This window comes from Eulemur rufifrons, chromosome 7, assembly GCF_041146395.1.
Source record: "Eulemur rufifrons isolate Redbay chromosome 7, OSU_ERuf_1, whole genome shotgun sequence".
In the NCBI taxonomy this organism is placed as follows: Eukaryota; Metazoa; Chordata; class Mammalia; order Primates; family Lemuridae; genus Eulemur; species Eulemur rufifrons.
Genome location: NC_090989.1, coordinates 250,246,257 through 250,271,999, shown reverse-complemented (window position 1 = coordinate 250,271,999; position 25,743 = coordinate 250,246,257). Strand labels below are relative to the sequence as shown.

The 25,743-nt window shown below is 42.4% G+C and overlaps 2 protein-coding genes across 4 annotated transcripts in view; one reads left to right on the top strand and one right to left on the bottom strand.

Annotated features, from left to right (window-relative positions):
• RIGI (RNA sensor RIG-I) overlaps positions 1 to 4,630 on the top strand; it is a 47,843-nt gene extending 43,213 nt beyond the window's left edge. For both annotated transcript variants that reach the window (XM_069476509.1, XM_069476508.1), the window contains 2 exons: positions 923 to 1,066; positions 2,756 to 4,630. In XM_069476509.1, the coding sequence (XP_069332610.1) occupies positions 923 to 1,066; positions 2,756 to 3,052 (441 nt within the window). In that variant the 3' untranslated portion in view covers positions 3,053 to 4,630. The remainder of the gene's footprint in view (positions 1 to 922; positions 1,067 to 2,755) is intronic.
• A 330-nt stretch (positions 4,631 to 4,960) lies between these two features.
• Positions 4,961 to 25,743, bottom strand: part of ACO1 (aconitase 1) — a 58,436-nt gene continuing 37,653 nt past the window's right edge. For both annotated transcript variants that reach the window (XM_069476507.1, XM_069476506.1), the window contains exons 10-22: positions 24,522 to 24,622; positions 23,428 to 23,544; positions 22,109 to 22,268; positions 20,697 to 20,832; positions 18,741 to 18,825; positions 17,759 to 17,915; positions 16,415 to 16,539; positions 14,415 to 14,519; positions 13,542 to 13,684; positions 11,511 to 11,658; positions 10,091 to 10,213; positions 7,512 to 7,697; positions 4,961 to 6,692 (exon numbers count right to left, since the gene is read on the bottom strand). In XM_069476507.1, the coding sequence (XP_069332608.1) occupies positions 6,579 to 6,692; positions 7,512 to 7,697; positions 10,091 to 10,213; positions 11,511 to 11,658; positions 13,542 to 13,684; positions 14,415 to 14,519; positions 16,415 to 16,539; positions 17,759 to 17,915; positions 18,741 to 18,825; positions 20,697 to 20,832; positions 22,109 to 22,268; positions 23,428 to 23,544; positions 24,522 to 24,622 (1,700 nt within the window). In that variant the 3' untranslated portion in view covers positions 4,961 to 6,578. The remainder of the gene's footprint in view (positions 6,693 to 7,511; positions 7,698 to 10,090; positions 10,214 to 11,510; positions 11,659 to 13,541; positions 13,685 to 14,414; positions 14,520 to 16,414; positions 16,540 to 17,758; positions 17,916 to 18,740; positions 18,826 to 20,696; positions 20,833 to 22,108; positions 22,269 to 23,427; positions 23,545 to 24,521; positions 24,623 to 25,743) is intronic.

The window sequence follows — 25,743 nt, the reverse complement described above, 5'->3', positions numbered from 1 at the left end:
GCAAGGTAGAAATCCAGGTCCCCCACGCAGCCTGTGTTGGCATAGGTAGGGGTTGGGCCACAGTTTTATTTTTTCTGTGGTATTTGGCTGGATTAGAGAAGTTTTTGTTTAAAAGTTTTCTGTCTTCCTAGACTACCCCTTTTCTGGTCCTTTGGCTACAGAGTACAGGCTTTTGTTGAGACTTTCTGACTGCAACCATAGGCATTTCAGGTTGCTGGCTTCTTTAGCTCCAAGTCTGGATTTATCAGGTGAAAAGGAAACCCAGGGAACCCACTACATGTTGTTCCTAGGATCCGGAGGTTCCTAGCTGGGCTGCCTTCCTCTCTTCAGCATCTTACGCTTTATATATAATGTCCAGGGCTTGAGTTATACTTACCCAAAGCCTGAATTTTGAATTATAATACAGTCACACCATACATACACTTAAGTTTACTGGAACTCAGCATTATTCTCTGTGGTTGAAAGGGAGAGAGGAAAGATTTTACATGGTGGGGACACTTCTGCCTGCTATTCTGCTCAGTGGGTTTATGCCTGGAGTAGGTGTAATTATGCCTGAAACAGTTGGTGTGTATTATATATCTGTTTGTGAAGGATTTTTAAAGTTTAGCCAACCAGTAAAGTATAAACGTTCACATGACCATTTTATGGACATCTTTAGTGCTTTTATAGATATTTGTAATGAAGAAAATGAAAGACTAATTGGAGGCCATAATAAAACACTAATATGGAGTTAGGAGAACTAATAAAATCTGGGATTTTACAAACAAAGCCAGGTATCATATGTTTAAGAAAGTTGTATAGGAATGATCATATGCATATATATGTGTGTACATGTCTATGTATATATAGATTTATGCATATGTCTGTCTATATATGTTAGTTACACTCAAACTACATTTGAGGCTTTTCTTTTTGCATGTAGATTCTCCATATACAGATTCGTGAAAAATTCATCAGAGACAGTCAAGGAAAAGAAAAACCTGTACTTGATAAAGAAAATAAAAAATTGCTATGCAGGAAATGCAAAGCCTTGGCATGTTACACAGCTGATATAAGAGTGATAGAGGTAAGTAGCCTTTTGATAAAGAGCACCGGGTCATTTTTTAGCACTAGTTAACACTTACTGTCTCTGGGTAAAATATTTATGGTAAAACTATTATTTATGATGTTATTGTGGCCATGACCTGTGTATTTAAAAAAAAGCTAAAAAGTGAAAAACCCTAAATGTTTAACAATAAAACACGTTTTTGAAATTGCTGCACAGTTTAATTATATAGCCATTAAAAACAATGGTTATGCTAAATGCAATGTAGTACCCTGGATTAGATCCTAGAACAGATAAAGGATATTAGTAGAAAGAGTGGTAAAATTTGCAGTTTAATTAAGAATAATGTACTGATGTTAATTTCTTAGTTTTGACAAATGTACTGTGGTATATAAGATGTTAGCAGTCAGAGAAACTGGGTGAAGGGTATACAGGAATTTTCTGGGGTGTCTTTGCAACTTTTCTATAGGTGTAAAATTTTTCCAAAGTAAAGTTTACTTAAAAAATGATTATGAAGCTTATGCAGTGTAATGAAAAACTGCTTCAAACTAATGGTAAAGTAGAAAAAATAACCAGGATACAAAATTGTAAATATGCTATTTTATAGCTGTGTGTGAAACAACAGCAATATCACTGTCACTGCCACCAAGGAAAAATTTAAAAAAAAACAAAAAAAAACCCCAAAACACCTACCTTTGTACAGAAAAAAAAGACTGCAGGCAATATACCAAACTGTATTGATGTTTTAGTGGTGCGATTCCATTTTTTTCCCTCTCTTCCAACTATTTTATGGTTTCCAAACTTTTCTTTTGGGATATAGATCACTATTATAATGAAAACAAAATATCTCCTTATTTGGGAAACATGACATCTGCAAGTTATCCTTCTGTATTTTTTTTTTCTTAAAACACTTAGAGAAAGGGTTAGAAAAGTCTCCAGAGGCAAGTGTTGGGTGTAACGCTCCTGCTGCTGGTGCAGGGGCTGGGCTGGCTCACATGTTAAGTTATTACTGTCTGGTCCCGTCCCATCTTCAGAAAGCTGAAGTCTGTGATCAGTCCCTCTGTTTAGGCAAGAAACTTATGAGGAGTCATACTGCTAAGTTCCCTTATCTTTCCAAGTCTTTAGCTGTAAAAAGTTCCTATCAGCTTCAATTTGGGTGATTATTCTAATGAAAATGGCCGTTTAGGCCGTATGTTTTCCCGAGGGACTAGTATGTTGGATGTGCATTTGTTTCTGTGCAGTTTACTGTAAAGTTGACTGTAGGTGGGGCCTGTGGACACTTCAGCCCCTGACCTCATTCAGATGCACATCAACCCTTGTTCTGCCCCATATCCTTTGGATTGTGCCTGTCAGGGCCAGTGGTGAACTTGGACTTCACAGATCTTCAACAAATACCCCTTTTGTTTTTGAATTAATGGAGTATCTACCCTCAGAAGCTAGGTTACCTGGAAAATTCTTAATCCTCCTCTTCATGAGGTATTAATACCAGGGTCCTTACTTGCACCTGCACCCCACCTGTACAAGGGAGTCAGGTGCATGGATCCTAGTCTGCCCTTCTGGGGAAGCCATCCGTACTTCCTTCTTTCCAAAAGTGTAAAATAAATGAGACTCCCCTGCTCTTTACCTCCGATTATTGTGGAGTTTTGAAAATCACAATGATATACTGGTTCTAATGTTCTTTTGTATGTTATTCGATCCTTTCATCTGTAGGAGTCCCATTACACCGTGGTTGGAGATGCTTTTAAGAAATGCTTTGTGAGTAAACCACACCCCAAACCAAAGAAATTTGGTAGTTTTGAGAAGAGAGCCAAGATATTCTGTGCCAGACAGGACTGCAGCCATGACTGGGGAATCCATGTGAAGTATAGGACATTTGAGATTCCAGTTATAAAAATTGAAAGTTTTGTGGTGGAGGATGTGGCAACTGGAGCTCAGAGACTGTACCCAAAGTGGAAGGACTTTCACTTTGAGAAGATACCATTTGATGCTGCAGAAATGTCCAAATGACTTGGCTTCAATCTTCAGCTACAGGTAGTAGGTGAATTTGAGTGAAGAAGCAACTACCCAGTGGGTATAATCATGGATCGCTTATACCGCTGGGAAGTTATTTTACCTAAGGCTTGTACTGAATTGAATATTTATCCCTTTGCCTTCTGTTTATTGTTTTCAACAGTTTGTACTATAATCGTACATGCAAAGCACGAGTGAATCACAGCACTGAATATTTTGTAGGCCAACAGAGCTCGTAGTACTTGGAAAAAATTAAAAAGCCTTTACCTGTTTCTGTCCTCTTCAGAGCCAAATGCCAATGAACACACAGTAACCACTCTGTAAACATTGGGATCGATGGATGAATGAATGGAATGTTGAAAGGTTTTCTATACCTCCCTTTCTTAACCTACTGTAAACTGGCTTTTGCCCTTAACCATCTACTGTAATTTTTCTTTTCGAGGTTACCAGTAACTCTGGTTGCCAAATCCATTGGGAACTTCTTGGTCCTTGTATTTGACCTCTGTACTTTTGGTCCTATTGGCACTTCTTTCTTGAAACTCTCCCTGGGCTTCTATATCTTTTAGTTCTAGTCTAGCCTTTCTTATTGGTTTCTCTTTGCTGATCCCTTAAGTGTTGATAATTCCAAAGGCTCAATATAGTAATATATACAAATCTGTGTATATATACATGTGTGTAACTATAACACATACACATACATGTATGTATATAATAGTTACATACACACTCATGTTCTCTCTGTAGTGCTGTGTGGCATGGTAATCTTAAAATTCTACAGTGGACAACTTTTAGTAATGGGGGCATAGAAATAAAATACTTCCTGGGAAATTATTCCTGTTCTTTTAGTTTATTGTATGTCTTGCTCTATTAATCTGTTTTCTTAATCTGTGCCGTTGTTCTCTTCGAATGGTCATCTCGAGCCATTTTCCAATAACAGGTGATGTTCAACACTTGGACTGTCCTGAGTTAGGTCTCTTGGATGATACTAATGAGGTAGTTTAATTTGGCCATCCTTTCTATTTAAAAAAATCAGAATGTTTCTAAATGGCATTCCTGTGTCACCTAGCAAGGTTTGCTGCTGCTTCAGATATGGAGACAAGTGCCTGAGTTTTGCTATTTCTAGCCAGGCCAATGTATTTTGTGTTCAGGGAAGGCTCTACAGTAATTTAAGCATCTTCCCGAAATAGCTTCAGATTATTTGTAATTCACCAGGACCCGTTAATAGCTTAAACAAAAATCCAAAAATCATACTAATACTGTGTTCACCACATAACCCTTTTTAAGCAGCACCTACTTATACCCGAAGGCTATCTGTAGACCACCGATGCACAGCCAGCTACCCAGACTATGCAGTTCTACCCTGGACATCCATGGGGTTACACGCTATGGCTGCCTCCCTCTCCATGGGATCTGATGAGCAGTGGTGTGGGCAGGGAGCCAGAGAGAGTGGCCAGTTACATAACTTCTCTTTGGCTTTTCTACAACTGTAAAACAAGGATAACACCGAACTGTAAAGGTTAGTGGAAGGTTTTTAATTAAAAGAATGTATGAAAATTACATGACATATAGTAGTTGCTTGATAAGTTATTACCAGTAGTAGTATTAGTGAGACAATAAAAATGGATTATTTAAACCAATTTGCTGATAGCTATTGCTTTCATTTCCCATTAATATTAGAGTATATCTTTTTATGTAATTGCTTTTTTTGATGATTGTTATTGTTTAAGAACTCCAATTAGGTATAAAATATCTATGAGAAATCTATTTCAGAAAAGTTCTTTTAAGTGTCTAAATCAGGGGTCCCCAACCTATGGTGAGTGAGTTGTATAATTATTTCATTATATATTGCAAGGGAATAATAATAGAAGTAAAGTGCACAATAAATGTGCTTAAATCATCCTGAAACCACCTGCACTATCCTGTGGAAAAATTGTCTTCCATGAAAATGGTCCTTGGTGCCAAAAAGGTTGGGGACTGCTGATCTAAATGGTTCAATTTGAATTAAGGCGAATAGTCTTCAGCTAACGGAGGAAGGCAGACTAAAGCTGATACAAGAAAAACTTAGAATTTCCTTGTTTGGTTTTTAAAGGGAGTAACGCCATTGCCAGGAATGGCCCCTGGAACAGAGTAGGCACTTGGTTAATATGGGTTGAATGAAAGAAATGAGTAGGTAGGGTTCTAGAAAGTGCTACCTCTTGACTAATGTCCAATAGCTCGTTGTCTTTCTAGATCAATGGCTGCGTTTTAGAACCAACCGGGGAGTCTTTTTCATGAGCACACATAGGCACGTATCAAGGAAAGGCCATGTGAGGACAGGCGAGAAGGTGTTTATCTGCAAGCCAGGAAGGACACTCTCACCAGAAACTGAAGTGGCTGGAACCTTGATCTTGGACTTCCAGCCTCTAGAACTGTGACAAAATAAATTTTTGTTCTTTAAGCCATGGTATTTTGTTATGGCAGCCTGAGGAGACTAAGACGTGCACTGAAATGATTGCAGTGATAAAAATGAACAGATTAACTTCAGGATACTAAAAAAGCTATAATTTGCTAACCATACTTACATCACTGCTACTGCTACCAGGCTTCTCTTCCTTCTTATCTGTTCCAAACAGGGCAGAGAATATACTGGTTCCTCAACACTTTTGTAGCTGCACAGTTCTTACATAGTTGTAACAGCAGGAGAACATGAAGGTCATTCAAGGTTCGAGATGATATAGTCTAAGACTTGCTCTGCTCTAAATATTCCAAAACTATAGCCCCACACACAGCAAAACTCAAGTAAACAGGTTTTCATTGAAAATAGATTTAATCTTATTCAAATTAGAAATGTTCTGTCTCTCTCTCCCAAACCACCTCCAAACAAAGGTCTCTTCTTGACAAATATTCTGGGGAAATTTTTGAAGACAGTAAAAGAACTTCATGTTTCTTTCTATGTTGATCTAGCAAAAGGTACATAATCAAAAAACTTTAACATCTGACCCATCCACAAGGTGTTTCGTCATTTACTCTGAAGGAAAAGCAGGGAGGGGAAAGAATCAAAATCATTACTATAATTTGAAGTGTGCCAAGTTTTCATCTATCCATGTCAGTTAACATTGGTATAGTATGGAAAGGAAAATGACCCTCGCGGGAAAGATTTCATGGAGCAGAGGATAAGAGAGGAACAATAAAAAGGGCAGAAGACACCTTCTGAGAAGACTTGCTAGGGTTCAGCTGAAGATTAATAGGTAAGAGCGAACAATCAATGTCCTGTGATCAGTAACTTAAAGTGAGCTTGATTCTTTTTCTGGCACTACTGACATTTCCACCATTTCTAGCTTCCAAATTCTAGAAGAAGATTAACAAAAATAACACAGAAACTCCTGGCTTTGTGCCTGCAGGAAGGGCACCCAAACCTCCGCGCTCACTCGCTCTGTCCGCAGGGTAGCGCCCCTCTGTGGGGCAGCCGGGGCCTCGGCTGGCCGGTGGCACGGCCTCCTCCCTGGGTGCAGCGCCAAGTGCAGGTCTCCTAAGGAGCGAGGGCCTACTGCGCCATCTTGCGGATCATGTAGTTGAGGATGCCTCCATTGTGGAAGTAAGTGAGCTCCACATCAGTGTCGAGCCTCATCACGGCCTGGAAGGACTTCCCGGTATCCAGCTGTGGCACAAAAAAGCAAAGAGTCACTGAGGGAGACAGCCCCCACCAAGAGGAGATTCTACCCAGCCTGCCCTCAGGGTGTGGTCCACACTCCTGCACCAGGGAACACGACAGGCTGCTGGCCCCGGATGCAGACTATCAATGATGGAGGTGAGCGGTACCTAAGAACTACTTCTCAGTACAGCTACTCATAACACTGGGATGGTATTTTTCCAAACCTTCTCTGGGGTCTCCCTGTGGACAGAGATGTCTTGGGTCAGCAGGTTTCATTAAGCTTGTCCCTTAGGCAGCCGGCTGAGCTGCTCACCCTGAGACACAGACCTCTGCCTGGGTGGCCATCCTGGGACCTTGGCGCTGGGTACTACATCCTTGCCTTGCCTAGGGATCTGTCATTTTCACCCTTAGGCTATGCAAAGCCTCGGGCCTGGGGGGGAGGAGGTGAGTCTCGCTCACATTTTTAGGTAATGTGACAATGTCACACCCTGAGCTTTTATCATGATTATCTGGGCTGAGTGAGACTGGAAGAAATAGGAGACCGTTCCATTCTTACCTCCCAACCCCAGCTACCCCCACTGAGGATAACTTTATAGAGAAATAAATAATAAATCAACAGGCATTTATCCTCACTATGTTGGGCAGCCAGGCCTCCTAAGTCTAATGCAGTAGCACTGAGATACAGGAGGGCTGTCCGGAGACTATCCAGCCAGGTGTCCATGGCTGGATAGTCTCCGGACAGCCCTCATATTCTTCCAAGTTCCACTAATTTCCTTCTAACAAGATTGATTACAAAGGGCCGCAGCATGGAGATGCTCTGCTTACCTTGACCTCAACTTTGATCCGTGGTCTGAGGTTTTCTGGAATGATGACAGTGTATCGTTCTTGACCTGTGAGTCCCAGGGTGTCCGCATTCTCACCAGGGAGATATTCGAGGGGGATCACCCCCATCCCGACCAGGTTACTGCGATGAATGCGTTCGTAACTCTCCGCCAGGACAGCTTTGATTCCCTAGTGAACAAAGACAGTAGTCTGGACATAGTTCCAAATTTTCTTTGGATACACTGAAACTTTACAAAAGGCTTTGTAAGTCAGAACTGTTCTCACACCTAAATTCTTTATAAGTACCCATAAAACGTTATCCTCTAATTATAAGTAACACAATAGCTAGCCTTAACTGATTACCCATGATGCACAGGCACTATGCAAGCACTTAATAATTTCTCTCATCCACCCTCCACCAATCCTGGGACACAGATGTCATTATCTTCCTTTACCAAAGTAGTTAGTAGTGGTATTTGAACCCATGTAGTCTGACCATGGGATATAACATCTCTTAGCAAGCTTCCATTGTTTCTGGAATCTATATCACAAAACAATCTAATTTTCTTTCCTTTGTATTTTTCTATTGTGAATATATCAGCAGATATAGAAAGTTTAATCAAAAAAGCAATTTTCAGAACAGACTACAGATAAACTAAATGCATACTGCTTTTACATTTCCTATCAAATCGTGTTGAATATAATCTGGATATTATGCTTCCCAGGAAGTACATTTTATTGGGAATATATGCCAGGTTATTAACCAGAACTCATTACAGTTAATGTTATTAATAATAAATCAGTATTAAAATACCCTGAAAAGTCTCTTGATCTCTAGGTACCCTTGTAAGATGCCCTGCATCAGGGCCACTTGGGAGCCTGTTACAACTGTCGATTCTTGAGTACTGCACTAGATCGTGGGGCAGGAGGGGCTCGTGATTCTCCTAAGAGCACTATGGCTATAGAGCAGTGGTTCTCCAACTCTGCTGCATATTAGAATCACCAGGGGAGGCTTCCAAAATCCCAATGTCCAGGCCTTCCTCCTTACCAATTGAACCAGAATCTCTGGGGATGAGATCCAAGCATAGGGTATAAAAAAAAGGCATTTCCAAATTTGAGAACCACTGCTACAGAGGATAGGCAGAGTCTCCGGGATAGTAGATGTTTTATAGGGCTTTATGTATATATGTGTGTGTTTTGGGCAAGTGGAAAGCTTTCTTAACACACTGTTCATGCCCATAGCTCCGTGTAATGGCTGGGCTGTGCATTCTTCTCTGCCCTGAGCATAGTCTAGTACTGCCGAGTGGCCCAGCCTGGGCAGCTACATAACGACAGTGTGCATGGCCTCCTGGGCAGCCAGAACTCAGTGGTTCTGTAGAGAAGTCTAGATTCTAGGGAGCCCCTCGGGGCCAGTTCTTTTCTCATCCTCGATCAGATCTTGGGGTTCCCCACTGGAGTGCTCACTGCACCAGCCTCATGGATGCTGCCCAGCCCTCAACCCCCTTCCTAACAGCCTTTTCTTCTTCTGTAATTTCTCTGGTTCTTTTCAGCAGCTTCCAGAAAAAGTAGGCCTTTGACCTACTCATCAAGTAATCAGTGAACATTTTTTTTCCTCTACGAACAAAATGACAGATTAAAAAAACAGTACGTGTGAGTTTCAAAGACATTTTCAGAAGCCCAGCAGGCTGGAGGGCTGCCTGCCAGATGGCCACATTTTTAACTGCAGTAATAGATATCAACTTATGTTTCCCAAGTGCATTAACTTACTCAAGCCATAAATGACTGACATTGTCATCAGGCCAACCGTTTTTATCCTACTCTGAGGCTGAAAGCTGGGCAGCACGATTCTTCTCTGCTCTGAGGGCCATGCTCAAGAGGTAAAGGCTTTGCTCCCTACACAGCCCCTCCTGTAGGGACACCTCAAGGTGGAGCCCTGAGATGGCTGAAGGTTCCCAAGAGCTGCCCAGCTACGGACAGAGAGAGCCTCCCTTTCTCACTGAGGGTCTATGCGCAGACTTTCCCAGGCAGTGAAAAGCAATTGTGAAAAGTTCATTCTCCTAGTTTACTCAAGAGAACCGGCACCCAATCTCGCCAAAGTAACTCCGGAAAAAGCCCCTTGCTTTTTCCCTTCTGTGAACCTGACAGACAATATGGCAGCCCTGGGTTATTCCTTACATTCACCTGGGACAATGGCCTTAAATAAATCTGGGGTCTTCAACCTTAGAATATTATGAAAACCATAAAACCTCTCCCTATGGAAAAAGATGTACGTTTCTAGACATATTTTTCAGAGACTTCACAGACCCTCCCCGAAAACTGTTGTATAGATACCCGCAAAGGTCTAGATACGAATGTCTGAGCTAAGGGAACCAGTTCACTCCAGATTACCCTTCAATGAGCGAAATAAATCCAGATCCACCAGGAAGCAGGAGATGAATAAACACTACATGCTTTGCGGAGCTTGCTCTCCCATGACATCTTCTTGGAAGTAAAGCAACAGAATTCATTCCTGGCACCCTCCCCACTTCCCTTCTAATTCAGAGGTGCGACGGCCTGCCGGGACGGCCCTTCCTCATACTCACCAGCAGGAAAGGGCCCTTGGCCGCCCAGTCTCGGGAGCTGCCCGAGCCATACTCCTTGCCGGCCAGAACGATCAGGGGCAGGCCTTCCTGCTGGTACCGCTCAGCAGCATCGAACACATCAAGCTGAGGAAGAGACAAGGCAGGTCTTACAGACACAGCAGAGACAAAGAGCAGTGAGCCCTGGGGGGAGGCAAGGGGGCTGCAGACTACCAGGTGAAGCCAACGGAGACCCAACCAGTCAGCCATCTGGTCGACAAATAAGGTCCACTGTGATGGTTTATTGGGGTACCCCGATGTCTTCCCCCTTGGTCTCTTGGCTATTCCATTGTTCAATATGTATACTTTTCATTCAATAGTCCATTACCCTACTGTTCACTGAACAAGCGTCTACTGGGCTAGGTCCTGGCGATCATTATCTAGGAAGGGTTAGCTTTTCAAAGACAAAATCAGGTATGAGTGAGGCAACATGTGTAGTGGCAAAGAGCACTGACTTCAGAGCCGGACTTTCTGGGTTTTAATCTCAGCTTTTCCACTGTGCCGCCTCAGGGAGGTACATGATCTCTCTCTGCTGCTGGTTCTCAATTTAAAACAGATAATTATGGTCCGTACCTCAAAGAGTGGTTATGAGCAATAAGTAGGTCAATACGTGCAATGGGGTAAGTTCCACAGAAATATTAGCTATTATTTTACGGTAAGTTGGCAGAGTTCTTTCTCAAGCAGGCTAAACCGTTTTCAGGCAGCTTCACAGCATTTACTGGGAAGGGAAGTGACTCTGAAGACCTGCAACATGCGCCAGACACTGCTCTAGGTTTTACGAGTCATTCCATTCCATTCCAAGCTTCAGAGCTTTATAAGGTAGGTGCTATTTCTACTTCACAGGTAAGAAAAATGAGGCTCAGAGAGGGCAATAACTTCCTGAAGGCGCCACAGCTACATGAAGTGAGTTGGGACTTAAACCCAGACTTGTCTGACTCAGAGTGCAGGCTTTCCCCCTCTCGCACGCTTCCCACCGTGAACAATCCCAGCTGCAGTACGCCAACGCCAACGGCTCCTGGTAGGACCCCGGCAAGCCTCCACGGGCCTCTGTGTTCCTTCTTTTTCATAGTGGATACAATGAATTAATGACATGCTAATAAAGTCACACAATAGTACTTCTTGATAAATATTCTCTAACTCAGAATTTCTCATTCAAATACTGATAAAATCTCACTCAAAGACTTTCTAAGCTTAATTTCCCAGGAAATGAGACTTAGTTAAACCATGGTGCAGAATCTCTAAGCAAGAAGGGAAGACTACAGAAAGGGGTAGGACGGGGCTGTGAAGAAACACTAAAATCAGAAGGAAGGAAACTGTAAATATCCAACTTCCCAGAGACCGACAAACTCGAGTTTCTGAAGGAAGCAGAAGAGACAATACTCACAATTTCTCCAGAAGGCAGATGTATAGTCTGTGGCGCCTGCTTATTCAAAAATTTGTTTAACAAGCGAATGTTGGCAAATGTTCCCCGGGCCATGATGGCGTCATTACCTCTGCGGGAGCCGTAGGAGTTGAATTCCCGTGGAGTCAGCCTAATGACACAAGCAGGAAAGGAGCTAGTTTAGTGAAGCAAGGAAAGATTAAACTCAGCTTACCCCAAGAAAAGAAGAAAAACAAACTATTTCTCTAAATCTACTAAGCATTGTTCTCCAAGGCAGAAAAGCTGTACTCATAGCTTCAACGGAGGGTACAGTGAGAGGTGAAATCGGTTTTCTTCTCCTGGGGTCGATGTAGGGTCTTTCACATCTGGGTGGAAAACTCAGCAGGAACTCCAAAAAACAGTATTTGTTTTATTTTATTCTGTAGGGTAGCCTATAAAGCTTCATATAAGAGAAAAAGCTAAATTACAAATAAGTAAGAGGGTGGAAGCAAAGAGAATCATTAGGGTAGACAAATCAGATGGAGCCAATAGTGGGAAACATAAAACACATTCCATAAACTAACCAGAAGTGGGTTCAAATTTGTCCCTGAGTTACCCGGAACTCGGTGCAAAGGGAAGACACACAACTGGCAATGTCGATTTCCAGCTTTCATAAGATATAATAAAAATCAAAGCAGTGCGCCAAAAAGAGCAGCTACTTTTGTTTCTGAAACCAGAGGAAAATCTTGTCTGTGGGCCCCAGTGAAAGGAAACTTTGTGATGTCAGGAACACCGCCTTATAAAACACGGTGGCCAGTTCACTCGGTTGTTTATTCAAATCCTAGGGGTGCGTGTGAGTGTTAGTATGATTTAACAGTTAGATCCAATGTGAGGATTGAGAGAGTTGTGAATGGACTTGCGGAGCAGGTGAGCATGTCTAGGAACCCCTGAAACGGTGTCCAAAATGTTTTAAGTATGTGCATTTTTTTGGAAAAGCATTATATTTGTTTTCAGTCAATTCTCTAAAAAGTTCATGTCTTAAAAGGAGTCAAGAATCACCCTTAGAAAAAAGGTGTTTGGATTTTGTTCCTCAAATTTGCTCTGGCCCCATCCCTAAAGGAGCTGATTCAGGAGATGGGAATAGGAACCAGGACTTTTTTTTTTTCCTTTGGAGACAGGGTCTCACTCTGTCACTTGGGCTAGACTACAGTGGCATCCTCATAGCTCACAGCAACCTCAAACTCCTGGGCTCCAGTGATCCTCCTGCCTCAGCTTCCTGAGTAGCTGGGACTACAGGTATGCACCCCCATGCCTGGCTAATTATTTTATTTTATTTTTAGTAGAGATGGGGTCTCACTCTTGCTCAGGCTAATCTCAAACTCCTGGCCTCAAGCAATCCTCCTGCCTCAGCCTCCCAAAGTGCTAGATTACAGGCATGAGCCACTGCGCCTGGCCAGAACCAGGAATTTTTATCTGCCCACATGATTATTGTTGAAAATCAGACTGGGGAACTACTGGCCTCGATTATTATTGGTATATTAGATTATAGTAGATAAGACTGGTATAATACCTATTAGTATCAGCATATGAAGTATCGAGGAATAGATGAGTGAACTGCAAATCCTTGAAGCAGTTCTCTGTAAACATTAAGCCTCTCCACCAGGACATGGCAATGCCTTTCAGGTTCTATCTCTGCCCGGTCTCTCAGGCATAACCAGGCTCTGCTAGAGGGTAAGAACAGAGCCTTGGACTTTAAGGATCAGCCAAACTGGGAGAATGACAGTTGGGCCTAATGTATACACTTGCTTAAAAATGAAGGTCCCTCTCCCCTCCCCTTCCCCTTGCTGGACGCTGGACCTCACACACTGGTGGATCCTCCCATGGAAGCTGTTAAGCAGCAAACAGAAAAAGCAATTGGTTTTTGAGCCCCAGTGTTCGGTAAAAAAACCAGAGAGTCTCATTCCAAACGAACCAGGGGAAAACAGAAATACTAACCACATTCACTCCACTTATTCCAGTTCAGCCTTTAGTTTTTCCCGCCTGGTTCACACTTACCCTCTGTTAGTTAAGTAGCGAGCAGCAGGGCTGTTTCTTGCAATATTTCCAGCTGGAGAGATGTGGTCAGTTGTCACTGAATCTCCCAAATTTAACAGCACATAGGCATCCACTATAGATTTAGGGGGCTGAAGATCCAAAGTCTAGCAAAGAATACAACAAGTCAGCATTGGCCCAGGTTTTCTCAGACAAGTCACCAGGTGAGTCTCAACAGTAGTGGTCCATGGACCTGAACCAGACGACAGCTCTACATCAATGCACGGAAATTTCTAGTTTTCTGGTTTGTATCAGGAATGTTGAGAAAAATAAGATGTATTTACTCAAAGGTTCATTTCTCAACCTTGAAGAAAAAGCAAAGTATTGGCACTATCCCCTCAAAAGCAGTAGGAGAGCAGCTGCTAATGACATTCTCTTTCTTCACGCCCACAGAATGCCTCAGATGCTGAGGACAACCAGGACCTCGACTTCTACTGCCAAACCCGTCCCACAGTGACCCACCCGGGGGGAGTGTGGACTTCTTGATCATCAGTTTCAGGGAAAATGTTTCCTAATTTTATGGGTGTAACATTCAATATGGCAGGCGTTGGGATGTTCTCCTGGAATAGTCCCTCAGATGCTACTGGGTCTGCGTCCGGGTGGAACTGATCACCAGGTGCCTGTGCACAGCCACACAGAAGCCCTGGACAGAGAAACTGAAGGACCACCACAGCCAAATGTCCCAGCCTCCCCAAACTCTCCCAGTGTTACGTGCTTCGGTTTGCAAAGGTTTTTATGAAAGGGGTAGTCAAAGCAAGGGCATGGCGTAATAAAGTAGGTTTTATAAGGAAAGAAACCTTTCGAAGAACTTTTTTGTTAAAAAATAAATAGTCATACCAGGTTTTCGAAGAATGGTGGTGATTTAATGTATGTAGATTTGGGATTCCAGAAATACAGCTTATCTGACGGGACTGCTAAGGCATTCCAACTTTCATTCACAGTCTTAAATTAAAAAAAAAAAAAAAAAAAAAAGGAAAAGAAAAGCAGATCTAATCACATTCCATTCTAGGGAAAATTTAATATGCAGACACAAAACATACATTTAAGCTAAGTGGTACAATAAAAACCATTTTTATTCTAAATAGTCATACAAAAGAGTTCCTTATACTAAGATTACATCATGCCAAGTAACTTCAAAACACACATGCACTGTAACGGGCAGCCTCTGAGACGGTGAGAATGATCCCACCTCCTGGGACTCACGCCCTTAGGTGACCCGCTACTGTGGAGTGTGGGCTGGACTGGACAACTGTCTCCAAGATTAGGTTATGAGGAAATCTGCCTTCTGTCTCCCTTGCCCTGTTGCCGGCTTGCCCTGAGGGAAGCCAGCTGCCATGCTGTGAGCTGTGTGCACAGAGACCCACGCAGCAAGGCACTAGCTAACAGCCAGCGAGGACCTGAGAACCTCAGTCCGACAGCCCGTAAGGAACCCGATCCTGCCAACAACCACGTGAGTGAGCCTAAGTGGATCCTCCTCCAGAGACTGCAGCGCCAGATGACATCCAGACTGGAGCCCTGTGAAGGCGGGGCACCCAGTGAGGCTGCACCCGGATTCCCAACCCACAGCGACTGTGACAGGAATAAATGTTTGTTGTCTCAACTCACTAAGTTTAGGGATGATCTGTTGCACAGTTATAGAGAACTGATACACATACTTATAAATAATTTGTGAAATAATCCAGATTGTACCAAAGGGGAAATTACTGTGTGAATGTTTTGGGAAGTAGACTTCCAGGTCACGTAGACACTGGATAGCAAATGACAGCTGCTATGCATTAGGACGGCTTGAATTCTGTCCATAATCCATTAACTCAGCCATTGGAGAAACACATTTAACCCAGTGCCTACCAAGCTCCCTAACACCATGTCCCAAGGAGCAGTTTGTAGGGGTGCAGTGTGTGAATATCAAGCCCATGTCACCCTCGCCCCAAACAGTTCTGCTTTTATCTCAAGACCACCAGCCCCAGTCAGAAGCGCTTGGGTCCGCTGGACACATAAGACAGGGAAAGGTGTAACATCCAAGAGTCTCAGAAAATGATACTGAGCCCCATACATTTTCTCCTATTTGTAAAACAGAGTTAGGTGCTTCCTACTGTGTGGCCTTAGTCTTTTTTTTTTTTTTTTTTTGTTGAGACAGAGTCTCACTTTGTTGCCCAGGCTAGAGTGAGTGCCGTGGCGTCAGCTTAGCTCACAGCAACCTCAAACTCCTGGGCTCAAGCGATCCTACTGCCTCAGCCTCCCGAGTAGCTGGAACTACAGGCATGCGCCACTATGCCCGGCTAATTTTTTCTATATAGATTTTTTTAGGTGTCCATATAATGTCTTTCTATTTTTAGTAGAGACGGGGTCTCGCTCAGGCTGGTCTCGAACTCCTGACCTTGAGCAATCCACCCGCCTCGGCCTCCCAGAGTGCTAGGATTACAGGCGTGAGCCACCGCGCCCGGCCTTTTTTTTTTTTTTTAAAGCATGCAAATAATGCATTCTGAAAGGTGCATTCAACCAATTTAACTCCACCTCAGTGACACCATAAAGATACCACCAGGGGTCCTCACCACAGCACACACCCTAGGGTGTCTAAAAAGGGGTGGAGGCCCTTCTTCCTGAGGCTGTCACCCACTTGTACAAATCTGTGAATATGTGGGGGATGTCAGGTTTGTGAAAATGTGAGTCAGGGGAGAAAAATGACTGAGAACCACTTCCCCAGTTATCTGAAAAAAAGAAATGTTACTTTTTACGGTTTATGCTCCCATGAGCCTCAAGGTCTGCAGACAGGACACAAAGCAGTGGCTTTCCCCTAGATCTTTGCGGGGGGGTGGGGAGGGCAGTGTGGACCTCACCTCTATTTTCTGATAGACCTCCTTAAACATCCCAGGGATGACGTACTGACGCTCTACCGCCTGGATCTCCTCTCTACTTGGCCAGATATCTTTCAGAAATACCTGTTGTCCCTTTGCGTTTACTCCTGGGGAAAAAACATTTATTAATGAGAAAAACTTGCTAATACCTCATTTTCATTATCATGCACAGTCAGGTCTCTTCCTTCTCGGTAGATATAGGTAGCCACGTTCTATAAAGCCCGGGAACACTGAATTAGTGGATACTGAATCACCGCCCTGGTCACAAAAGTGTGACCAGAGGCTTGAAGGAACCTAACCCTGTATCAAAGCATTAATACACAGATTAATACACAGCTTTGTTTTATGTGTGCTTCTGTTTAAAGATATCTCCTTTAATATATAATAATATATTATTGACACTCATATACTGTTGACTCATTAACACTGGACTTACAGCCAACAGCACTGTAACTACTCATGCCTGAATGAAGCTTATCTATTATAAACACAGGGCACACCACAGTCTTCTGCTTAGCAACACCAGACAGCACTTCAGGACTATGCCCAGGGGCCATTTTACATGGTGAAATCGTCAAAAAAAGCACAAAAATGTGAAAAACATGGCACTTAGTACGCTGTGAAAAAGACACTTGTTTATAGTACGAGAGCTGAGACAAGAAGGCAGAGCACTGCCTGCAGGACCTCAGGGTGGAAGGCACAGGTTGGGTGACTTCAAGTTTTCATTCCTCTGTGCTTGTCTGTGAATGACCATGAATGCACCACAAGTATTGATTTGGAAGTTAAAATATATTTTAGTGAGCAGGAAAATTTGCAAATATAAAATCTATAAATAATAAGGATCCACTGTACCTCTAAAGTTATAATTTCCTAAGAGTAAATTTAAGGGACATTGTTTTCGTATTATCTAATATGCTTAGAGTGGACAGCAAGCAGCAAGACCAGAGGAAAGGAGATAATGTATCATTTCTCCCGAATTTGAGAAGCTGAACTATCTAGACTGTGTTCCCACAGAGTACATATTAAAACAACGCCTGTCATTATCTTACAGCAGGAGCTGGACAAGGAGGACCTGCGGGAGAAACCAGAACAGCAAGATCTCTATTACTTTTGGCATTTACTTCCCTTTTGTCATCCCTTACCCTCAGTAGATTCTTACTTAACTATTTCAGTTATGTCTTAGCTGTAAACTGAAAAGATTCTTCTCTTTGTCTCATCTCTGGAGAGTCTATACTTCATTTTTTATTAAGGAAAGCAGCAGCTTTCTTCCGGTAATATTTTCAAATTCACTGGAAGAAAATTATGGCCACACAAATAAAATCTTACCCAATGGCTCTTTCTCAAAGTCGATTCTGATGGTCCCGGCGATCGCATATGCTATTACTAAGGGGGGAGAGGCTAAATAGTTGGCCCGGGTGTTGGGGTGGACTCGACCTTCAAAATTCCTGTTCCCGGATAGTACTCCAACAGCTACAAGGTCTCCCTGGGTAAGGCAAGAAAAAAATCAGGTCATTAAAAAAAAAAGATTAACTAGGCTTATCATCTTGGACCATTTACAATAGTTTTCACGTCACAGGGATGTAACTTTAAGCTGCCCTTTCATCTGAACTTCTCCTACAACAGGGGAGCAGGGACACAGTGGTGTCCCTGTGAGAGAGACTCTGGAGTAGAGTAGAGACATGTTCGGTGATTATTGCTCATGAGAAAATACCAGCTAGGTTAGAAGGCAACATCCTAGTTATTTCTGCCTGGGGCCCAAGGACAGACAAGGAAAGACCAAAAGTTGACAGCTAATGGAAACCAAAACGACTTCTATGGATTCTATAATTAATGCAAAGCAAACCTAATAGTTTTTTCAAGGCTACAGAATTTTGGGGACAAAATCAAGCCAAAGCAATTTAGTTTAGACTCATTTGTGTGGAGCCTTGTCTGACTTTGAACCAATTTTCAAATTACCAGAATCAAACACTTCTAGGGCCCTTTGTAGTCAACACTAGCATGAATTGGGCACTTACCTGTGTGTCAGGCCTTGCACTAAGTGTTCTACGTTCCTCCTCATCATTATAACTCTCACAACTCTGTACAATATAGACTATCTCCAATTTACAGTTGTGGAAACTTAGGCACAAACAGATTGATTAGCTTGCTCAAGGTTACGTAGCTAGTAATTTTAGCTCAACTCCAAAGAACATACTCTTAACCACATCCCCTGCTTCCACGGACCTTCTTGAAATGATCAGCACTTTGGTGACACATTATGTGAGACGAAATAACAGCCCTGAAGACCTGCAGGCTCCTCTGTAATTACCTGCGTGATGGCGTCTACTACAGGGTCAGGTAAGGGCCCGCTGTTGCCGATGCAGGTCATGCAGCCGTAGCCCACCACGTCAAACCTGGAGGCCACAGGGGAAGCACAAGAACGAGAACAACTTGCAGTGAGCCCTTCCGCTGGTGACAGTTCCTGGAGGTCACCGATCAAAAAGGAACCGCAGTGCCTGGTGTTCAGTACCGTGCTCTTTCTATAACGCCCTCACACTCGAGAGTTCAGACACAGCGTATCTAAGAATACTAATCATGTGTTTTACTTACAGAAAGGAGTCAAACTGCATGATGTAGAATTTTTAAAAGTTGAACTCAGATATGCCACTTAATGTCTCTATTCACTACTATTATTATATAATCCCCTGTACCTTTGAATTTTATGAGGCACATGAATAAAATATAGGTCATCCATAATTAGGAATAATATGGAAATTGGAGAGATTCTATTTGGCAATACAGCCACGCGCCACAGATGTTTTGGTCAACAACAGACCACATATAGACAGTGGTCTCGTTATAATGGTGCTGAAAAGTTGCTATCACCTAACAACACTGTGGCTATATAATTACAATGCATTGTGTTGCATTACTCACGGGTCTGCGGTGATGCTGTTGTAGACAGACCTACTACGCTGACTTTTAATCATGATTTTTAAAGTTTATTCCTTTCACTTAAAAAAAAAAGTTAACTATAAAGTAACCTCAGGCAGGTCCTTCAGAGGGTATTCCAGAAGGAGGCGTTGTTATCACAGGAAATGATAGCTCATGTGTGTTACTGCCCCCGAAGGCCTCCCAGTGGGACAAGATGTGGATGTAGAAGGTAGAAGACACCAATATTGATGATCCTGACCCTGTGTAGGCCTAGGCTGCTGTGTCAGGTGTTTGTGTCTTAGTTTTTAACCAAAAAGTTTAAAAAGTAAAAAAAGAATAAAAAATTTTAAAAATGGAAAAAAGCTTATAGAATAAGGATCTAAAGAAAGAAAATATTTTGGTATAGCTGTACAATGAGTTCATGTTTTAAGCTAAGTGTTATTATAAATGAGTTAAAAAGTTTTAAAAAATTAACAAGTTTATAAGTAGGAAAGTGAAGCAAGCTGTTAATTTATTAAAGAAAAAACATTTTTTATAAATTTAGTGTAGCCTAAGTGTACAGTGTTTATAAGGTCTACGGTAGTGTACGGTAATGGCCTTCACGTTCACTCACCGCTCACTGACTGACTCACCTGAGCAACTTTCAGTCCTGTAAGCTCCATTCATGGTAAGTGCCCTACACAGGTGTACCATTTTAAAAAAATCTTTTATACCATATTTTTACTGTATCTTTCTATGTTTAGATACACAAATACCACTGTGTTACAGTTGCCTCCAGTATTCAGTTCAGGAACATGCTACATAGCTCTGCAGCCTAGGAGCAATAGGCATACTGTATAGCCTAGGTGTGCAGTAGGCTATACCATCCAAGCTGTATACGTACATTCTGTGATGTTCCAACAAGGATAAAATCACCTAAGGATGAATTTCTCAGAACGTATTTGCCTCAAGGAATTAGAATGCTTTTAGTCATCGTAATTATTTTCAGACCAAAAGGCAGACTCGCACTTGCAGAGTCACTGTTAGCCCATAGCACACCTGGGTGCAACTGAGAAAAGACACTTCCCTCCTCTAGGAGGGTGCAGCAACACATCAGAGCACAGGCTCAATTTTAGCCCTTGCCCTGCCCTTAGAGGGCACCCTTGTATGATGAACAACCAGCACAACTGTACAGGACAGGAGGGCCCTATTTAGAGGAAATGTAAGGGTTTAAGTCTATCTGCCATCTGATAAAAGATTATGCAGTTAGATACCATCAGATAAGCTCACATCTGTTACAAGGTGACACAGCGAGACACATGAGGAATAAAATGCAACAAAAGCAATGGTGTAAAAGAAAACTCTCCCTCACCCAAGTTGAGACAGATACGGCATGACTCCGCTTTCTCGCAGGTAGTAGGTGACCACACCGCTCCCAGGAGACAGGCTAGTTTTGATATAAGGCTTCACGTTCAGGCCAGCGTCCACAGCTTTCTTTGCTAACAGTCCTGTGAAGCGGCAAACACAGAGACAGTGTGTGTGGCTGCCTCCTGCTCTAGGTGCCAGGGAAGCTTCAGGGAAGAACCTGATTTTTCAGTCTGCAATTCCTGCCACAGCCTGACGAAGCCCCCTTCGTGCTGGCACTTATTGCCATTTCTGCTGCCTAATGGAAGCTCACGGGCTCAGAGTTAATCACATGTATGCAGTAAACTCAAAATTAGTCACAGAAATGAAGAAAGAGATGTGTTTACTTTTTTTTTTTTTTAAAGAGATAAACCTAAAGCCGCTTAGGAATATATTACAAAATGAGTTTTCAATTTTTAGAAGTAATCTTTGTGTAATTGTTTGTCTGGATGAAAATCGTAATTGGAGGGTCCCTTTCTGAAAGTATATCCATTGTGTCCTGGTTGGTAAGGAACAGTCAGCTGAGAAGTGGAAATGTAGTCTTCAAATATTTCTTGAAGTGGAGGATCAAGAGCTCCCGGGCCACTGGATTTTGGCAGAGACAGAGGCTGTTACTGGAACACTGGACGCTCTGTCTCAGGAAGTATCACAGAAGTAGGAAGTAAAATAAGGAGCGGGGGTGGGAGTATAAAGGGACAAAAAACTACAGACAAGCTAGTGACTTGTCGTAAGAAGACTGGCTTGCTCTGGACAAGGAAAGCTTAGGTGGCAATGATGGACTCAGACAAAGGTTTTCCTCATGCCAGTGTCTGCTTCATAAAAAAGGAACGGCTGACACTGTCTGTGGACACGAGAGACACTCTCGGGGATGGCTAAAAGCTTGGACTGTAAAGACCTTACGTTAGTGAAAGCACGCATGTAAATATTAACTGCTTATCTGCAATTGCTTAACAGGTCAGGTGCGCCAGTGCCCTATGCCCTACTTCAGACGCACTTGCCAACATATCTAAAGCAGAACTGGTCAGGTGTTTGACAGAGAACAAAGTCTGTGACATGACAACAGGTTTTTTTTTTTCCTTCCAAAGTCTGACACAAGATTGTAGGCTTTACCAGAAATTCAGCTTCCTCTGCCACCTTCTACATGTTTTCTGTGTTAATTCTCAAGAGAAAGACTATTATGCATTGTGTATACTACTTTAAATACTTTGCTTTGGATGCTATTTATTGTGTAGGTATTTCTGGGCCAATAAATCTCCGTATCTGGAAAAGGCAAGATTCAGGGAACTACATGCAGAACTCAGCTAAGACCCTGGGTCATGTCTTGGGAGATTTCCACCTACATGTCCACATGACTACGGGGATGGAGTCAAACGCACTCACCTGCTCCCAGCATCACGGACGGATTACTGGTATTTGTGCAGCTAGTAATGGCAGCGATGACCACAGAACCATGAGTAAGTGTGAACTCACTATTATCATACATAAATGTCTTATGGTCATTATGATGGTCTGGAGCAACTTGGAATCCTTTAAATCCTTGCTATCAGAAGAAAAAAATATATATATTACATAGGAAGAAAAATACATATAAGATATATACATCTTGCTATAGAAAAAAATATATATGCTCAAAAGTTCTCACTTTGGAAGAAGGAATACGATAATTTTAAAGGCCAATTCTTAACAAAACAAATATTTCTGCCAGCAAACTCTGAAATGCTACAGAAAAATTTAAACTTCTCTTTACTCTTTCTAAATCTTTACAAAAGGCAGTCATGATTTCTGAATTTACTATTGAAATCAGTAATAATTACCTCCTTCCCACCTCAAAGACGGAAATGCTAAAACTACAAATTTATTTCAAAGCTAGTCTAAATAAAACCCAATGACATTATTGTAGAGTTTAATGGATACAGACTGACTGAGGCTACTGATTTTAGCCTTATGGAAGTTTAGGAAAAGGCACCATTTTGACCAGAGTCAACTAATCATGATCAGTAATGCAAACAAAGTACAGCTAAACACTTGGTATAATGCTGGTGTTCACCAGATAAAACCTACCACACATCTTCATCACTCATTCGAGAAATGTTCAGTGAAAATTACTGTGTACAAGACATTATGCTAGGTGCTTTGTGGGATCCCAAGGTGATTCAGACACAAATCCCATTCTCAAACATACAGCCCAGTAAGAGAAACCATACATGCAGATAAAGTACTGACGATGTAAGTTAAAGAATACAGAACGCCATCAAAGGGCTTCAGACCCAGTGCCAGAAAGTTTCAAATGAGGGAAAGATGACTTTCTGCTATGGGAGTCCGGGCCACGCTGCAGAGGGGCTGGTATCTGAACCGGGCTTTACGGAGCTGACAGAATAGGACACGAGGAGATAAGGAAGAGACACGCAGGCAGGGAGTGGTGCAAACAAAGACAGGAAAGCCTAGGTAAGTAGAGTAAACAATGTGGCGGGAGCCATGTGACAATCAGGAGATATGCTGGAAAAGGTGGGCTGAGTTGTGTTTACAGGGCATGTGCTCTAAGGCAGCTGCGTGGCCTGTAGCTGACAGGGGTGTCATTAAGGGCTTCTGAGTGGAGAAGAAACACCCTCGGCACCAGGCTGCAGAAAAGAGTCATCATCAAGTGGGGTGAAACCAGGTGGGGCGGGGTGGGGGCGGGAGGATTTCTCCCAGGCCCCTACCTTGGCTCCAAGGCAGCTCTCAAAGTCCTTTTTCATGTCAGATACAGCAACTTTGTCCTGAGGCCTTTTGGGTCCACTGCAGCAAGGCACCACTGTTTTTAAATCTAATTCCACAGTCTGTTCATCCAAAAGAAAAGCAATTATAGAATTCACATTATACCCACAAAGAGGAATCACAAGGCATGCCAGAGAACTTAAAACATCACAACAATAAAAATAAGCAAATATAACAAAACAACCACATTCAAAAACAAAAAAGCTACTGTTTATCTTAACACTTCAGTGGTTACTTTCCCAAGATCAAGATGAGCACTTATGTAGCGTGACACAGGCAGGAAGCCTTGCCGCCCCTCAGAAAGATCAGGGTGGCACTGCAGGTGCTGCCCAGTGTCTTCCACTGCCCACCCTTAGAAAGCAGCTCGTGGATGCTTCTTATCGCTGAAGGTGGGTTGAGATGGGTTTTCTACTGAAATGATACATAAACCATTATACTGCTGGGGTGATTGGGGAGAGATGCAGCCATTCAGTCATCAATGCCAGAAAATGGGCCTTAGTCGAATTGAATATTTCCTTCCCTCAGTGTAATCTGGAACAAAACAAGAGTCCCAGGTCCAGTTTACCCTCCAATCTTGGCTGTCTAGAGAAACGTGGATTGGATTCAGTTTGCATTCTAGGAAATAAAGGTAAATCACTGGATAAATAGAACTAACTGATTTATTTGTACCTTCCCTTCTATCTAGGTTTATAATAATGATGGGCTTAGCCTTTACATATTAATAGCTCTTGCTCCTCCAATAAAGTCTTTCAATGGTCTTCCACAAGAGGGGTGTGAATCAGTAGTTCAAAAGAGGAGAGCACACTCAACTCACAAGGATTAGGCCAGTAGGAATGTAAGAAGTTATTCTGATATGTTTACAATTTCCTTATCCTTTTGATTTTTCAGACTTTTAACATTCTGTTCTCCTGCAAACTTGGCAGTGACTAATTTCCTTCAAGTATACACACCACCCCTCCACCCCTGCAAAAACACATGCAACTAAAACTGCAGCCTTAAAGAGGAAGAAATACGTGCTCCGTGGAAGGCGCTCTCATACCTGGGCGAAGTCTGGGTCTTGAGAAGAGTCATTGAAATCTCGAAACATTCCCACAGCCTGAAGATATTTTTTAATGTACTTTACTGTTTTTTCATCACGACCTAAATGGCAGGTTATGGAGTAACATGTAACATATGTTAATATTTCCTGGTTGAAGACTATAAACTCATACTTCCATCAGCAATTATACAAGTATGTAATATGTTTCACTCGCACACACCAACAGCTGTTGATATTTCAGCTTCCAGGCTAACAGTCCAACTCTCTAGCTAATGCTGCTTTTTATTAGGGGCCATTAACTGATGTGTTATTCCTAACAAAGTGACTATTTTCTGAAAAAGATTCTGGTTCTACCTACAGGTACTCCTCCTCTTCTTGCTTTTTAGGTTTGTTTTTTATTTGAGACAGGGTCTCGCTCTGTTGTCTGGGCTAGAGTGCAGTGGTGTCTTCACTGCAACCTCAAACTCCTGGGCACAAGTGATCCCCTTGCTTCAGTCTCCCAAAGTGCCAGGTGTGAGCCACCGCGCCCAGCCTCCCCCCCTCTTTTTGGTTACAGCCCTTAATTAGGAGAATCGTAAGCCAGAGCTAATTGTTAAAGCACACCTATGCATCTACCTTCAACTGGCCATGAAGACTTTCAGCATTCCACATTATTATATTTAAAATAATAACCCACCTCCACCCCAAGCTATAAGCACTTTGTGTGTGCCTCTTGCACTGTGTGCTAAACATTCTAAATGCGTTATCTCAATCTCTAATCCTTTATCATGACCCTATGAGACAGTACAATTATTATTCTCATTTATAGATGAGGAAATGCGAGATTAAGTAACTTTTTTCCATGGAACATAGCTAGTATAAATGGCAGAACCAGGATCTGAATTTGAGTTTGACTCCAAAGCTCAAAGTCTTAACTCACAATGTTGTATCACCAGGAATATGACTCTGAACCCTCTGCCATTTAATTCTTATCAAGACCCTGGTGTAGGAGATAATACTCACAAAGTCCGTCCAATGGACATGCAGTCCACCCATTTCTCTGACAGTCACAAGAGACAGAAAGCTTGATTCTTGGACCCACCATACATCAGAATTTTTTGTCTTTTCTAACTGAATTGTAAAGGTCATCAGCTTTCAGCATGGACTTTATAAAACAACAGCTGTCCAAGCTTCATTAACATATTTATCATGACCTATTGTTGAGCCCATTGTTTACTATATA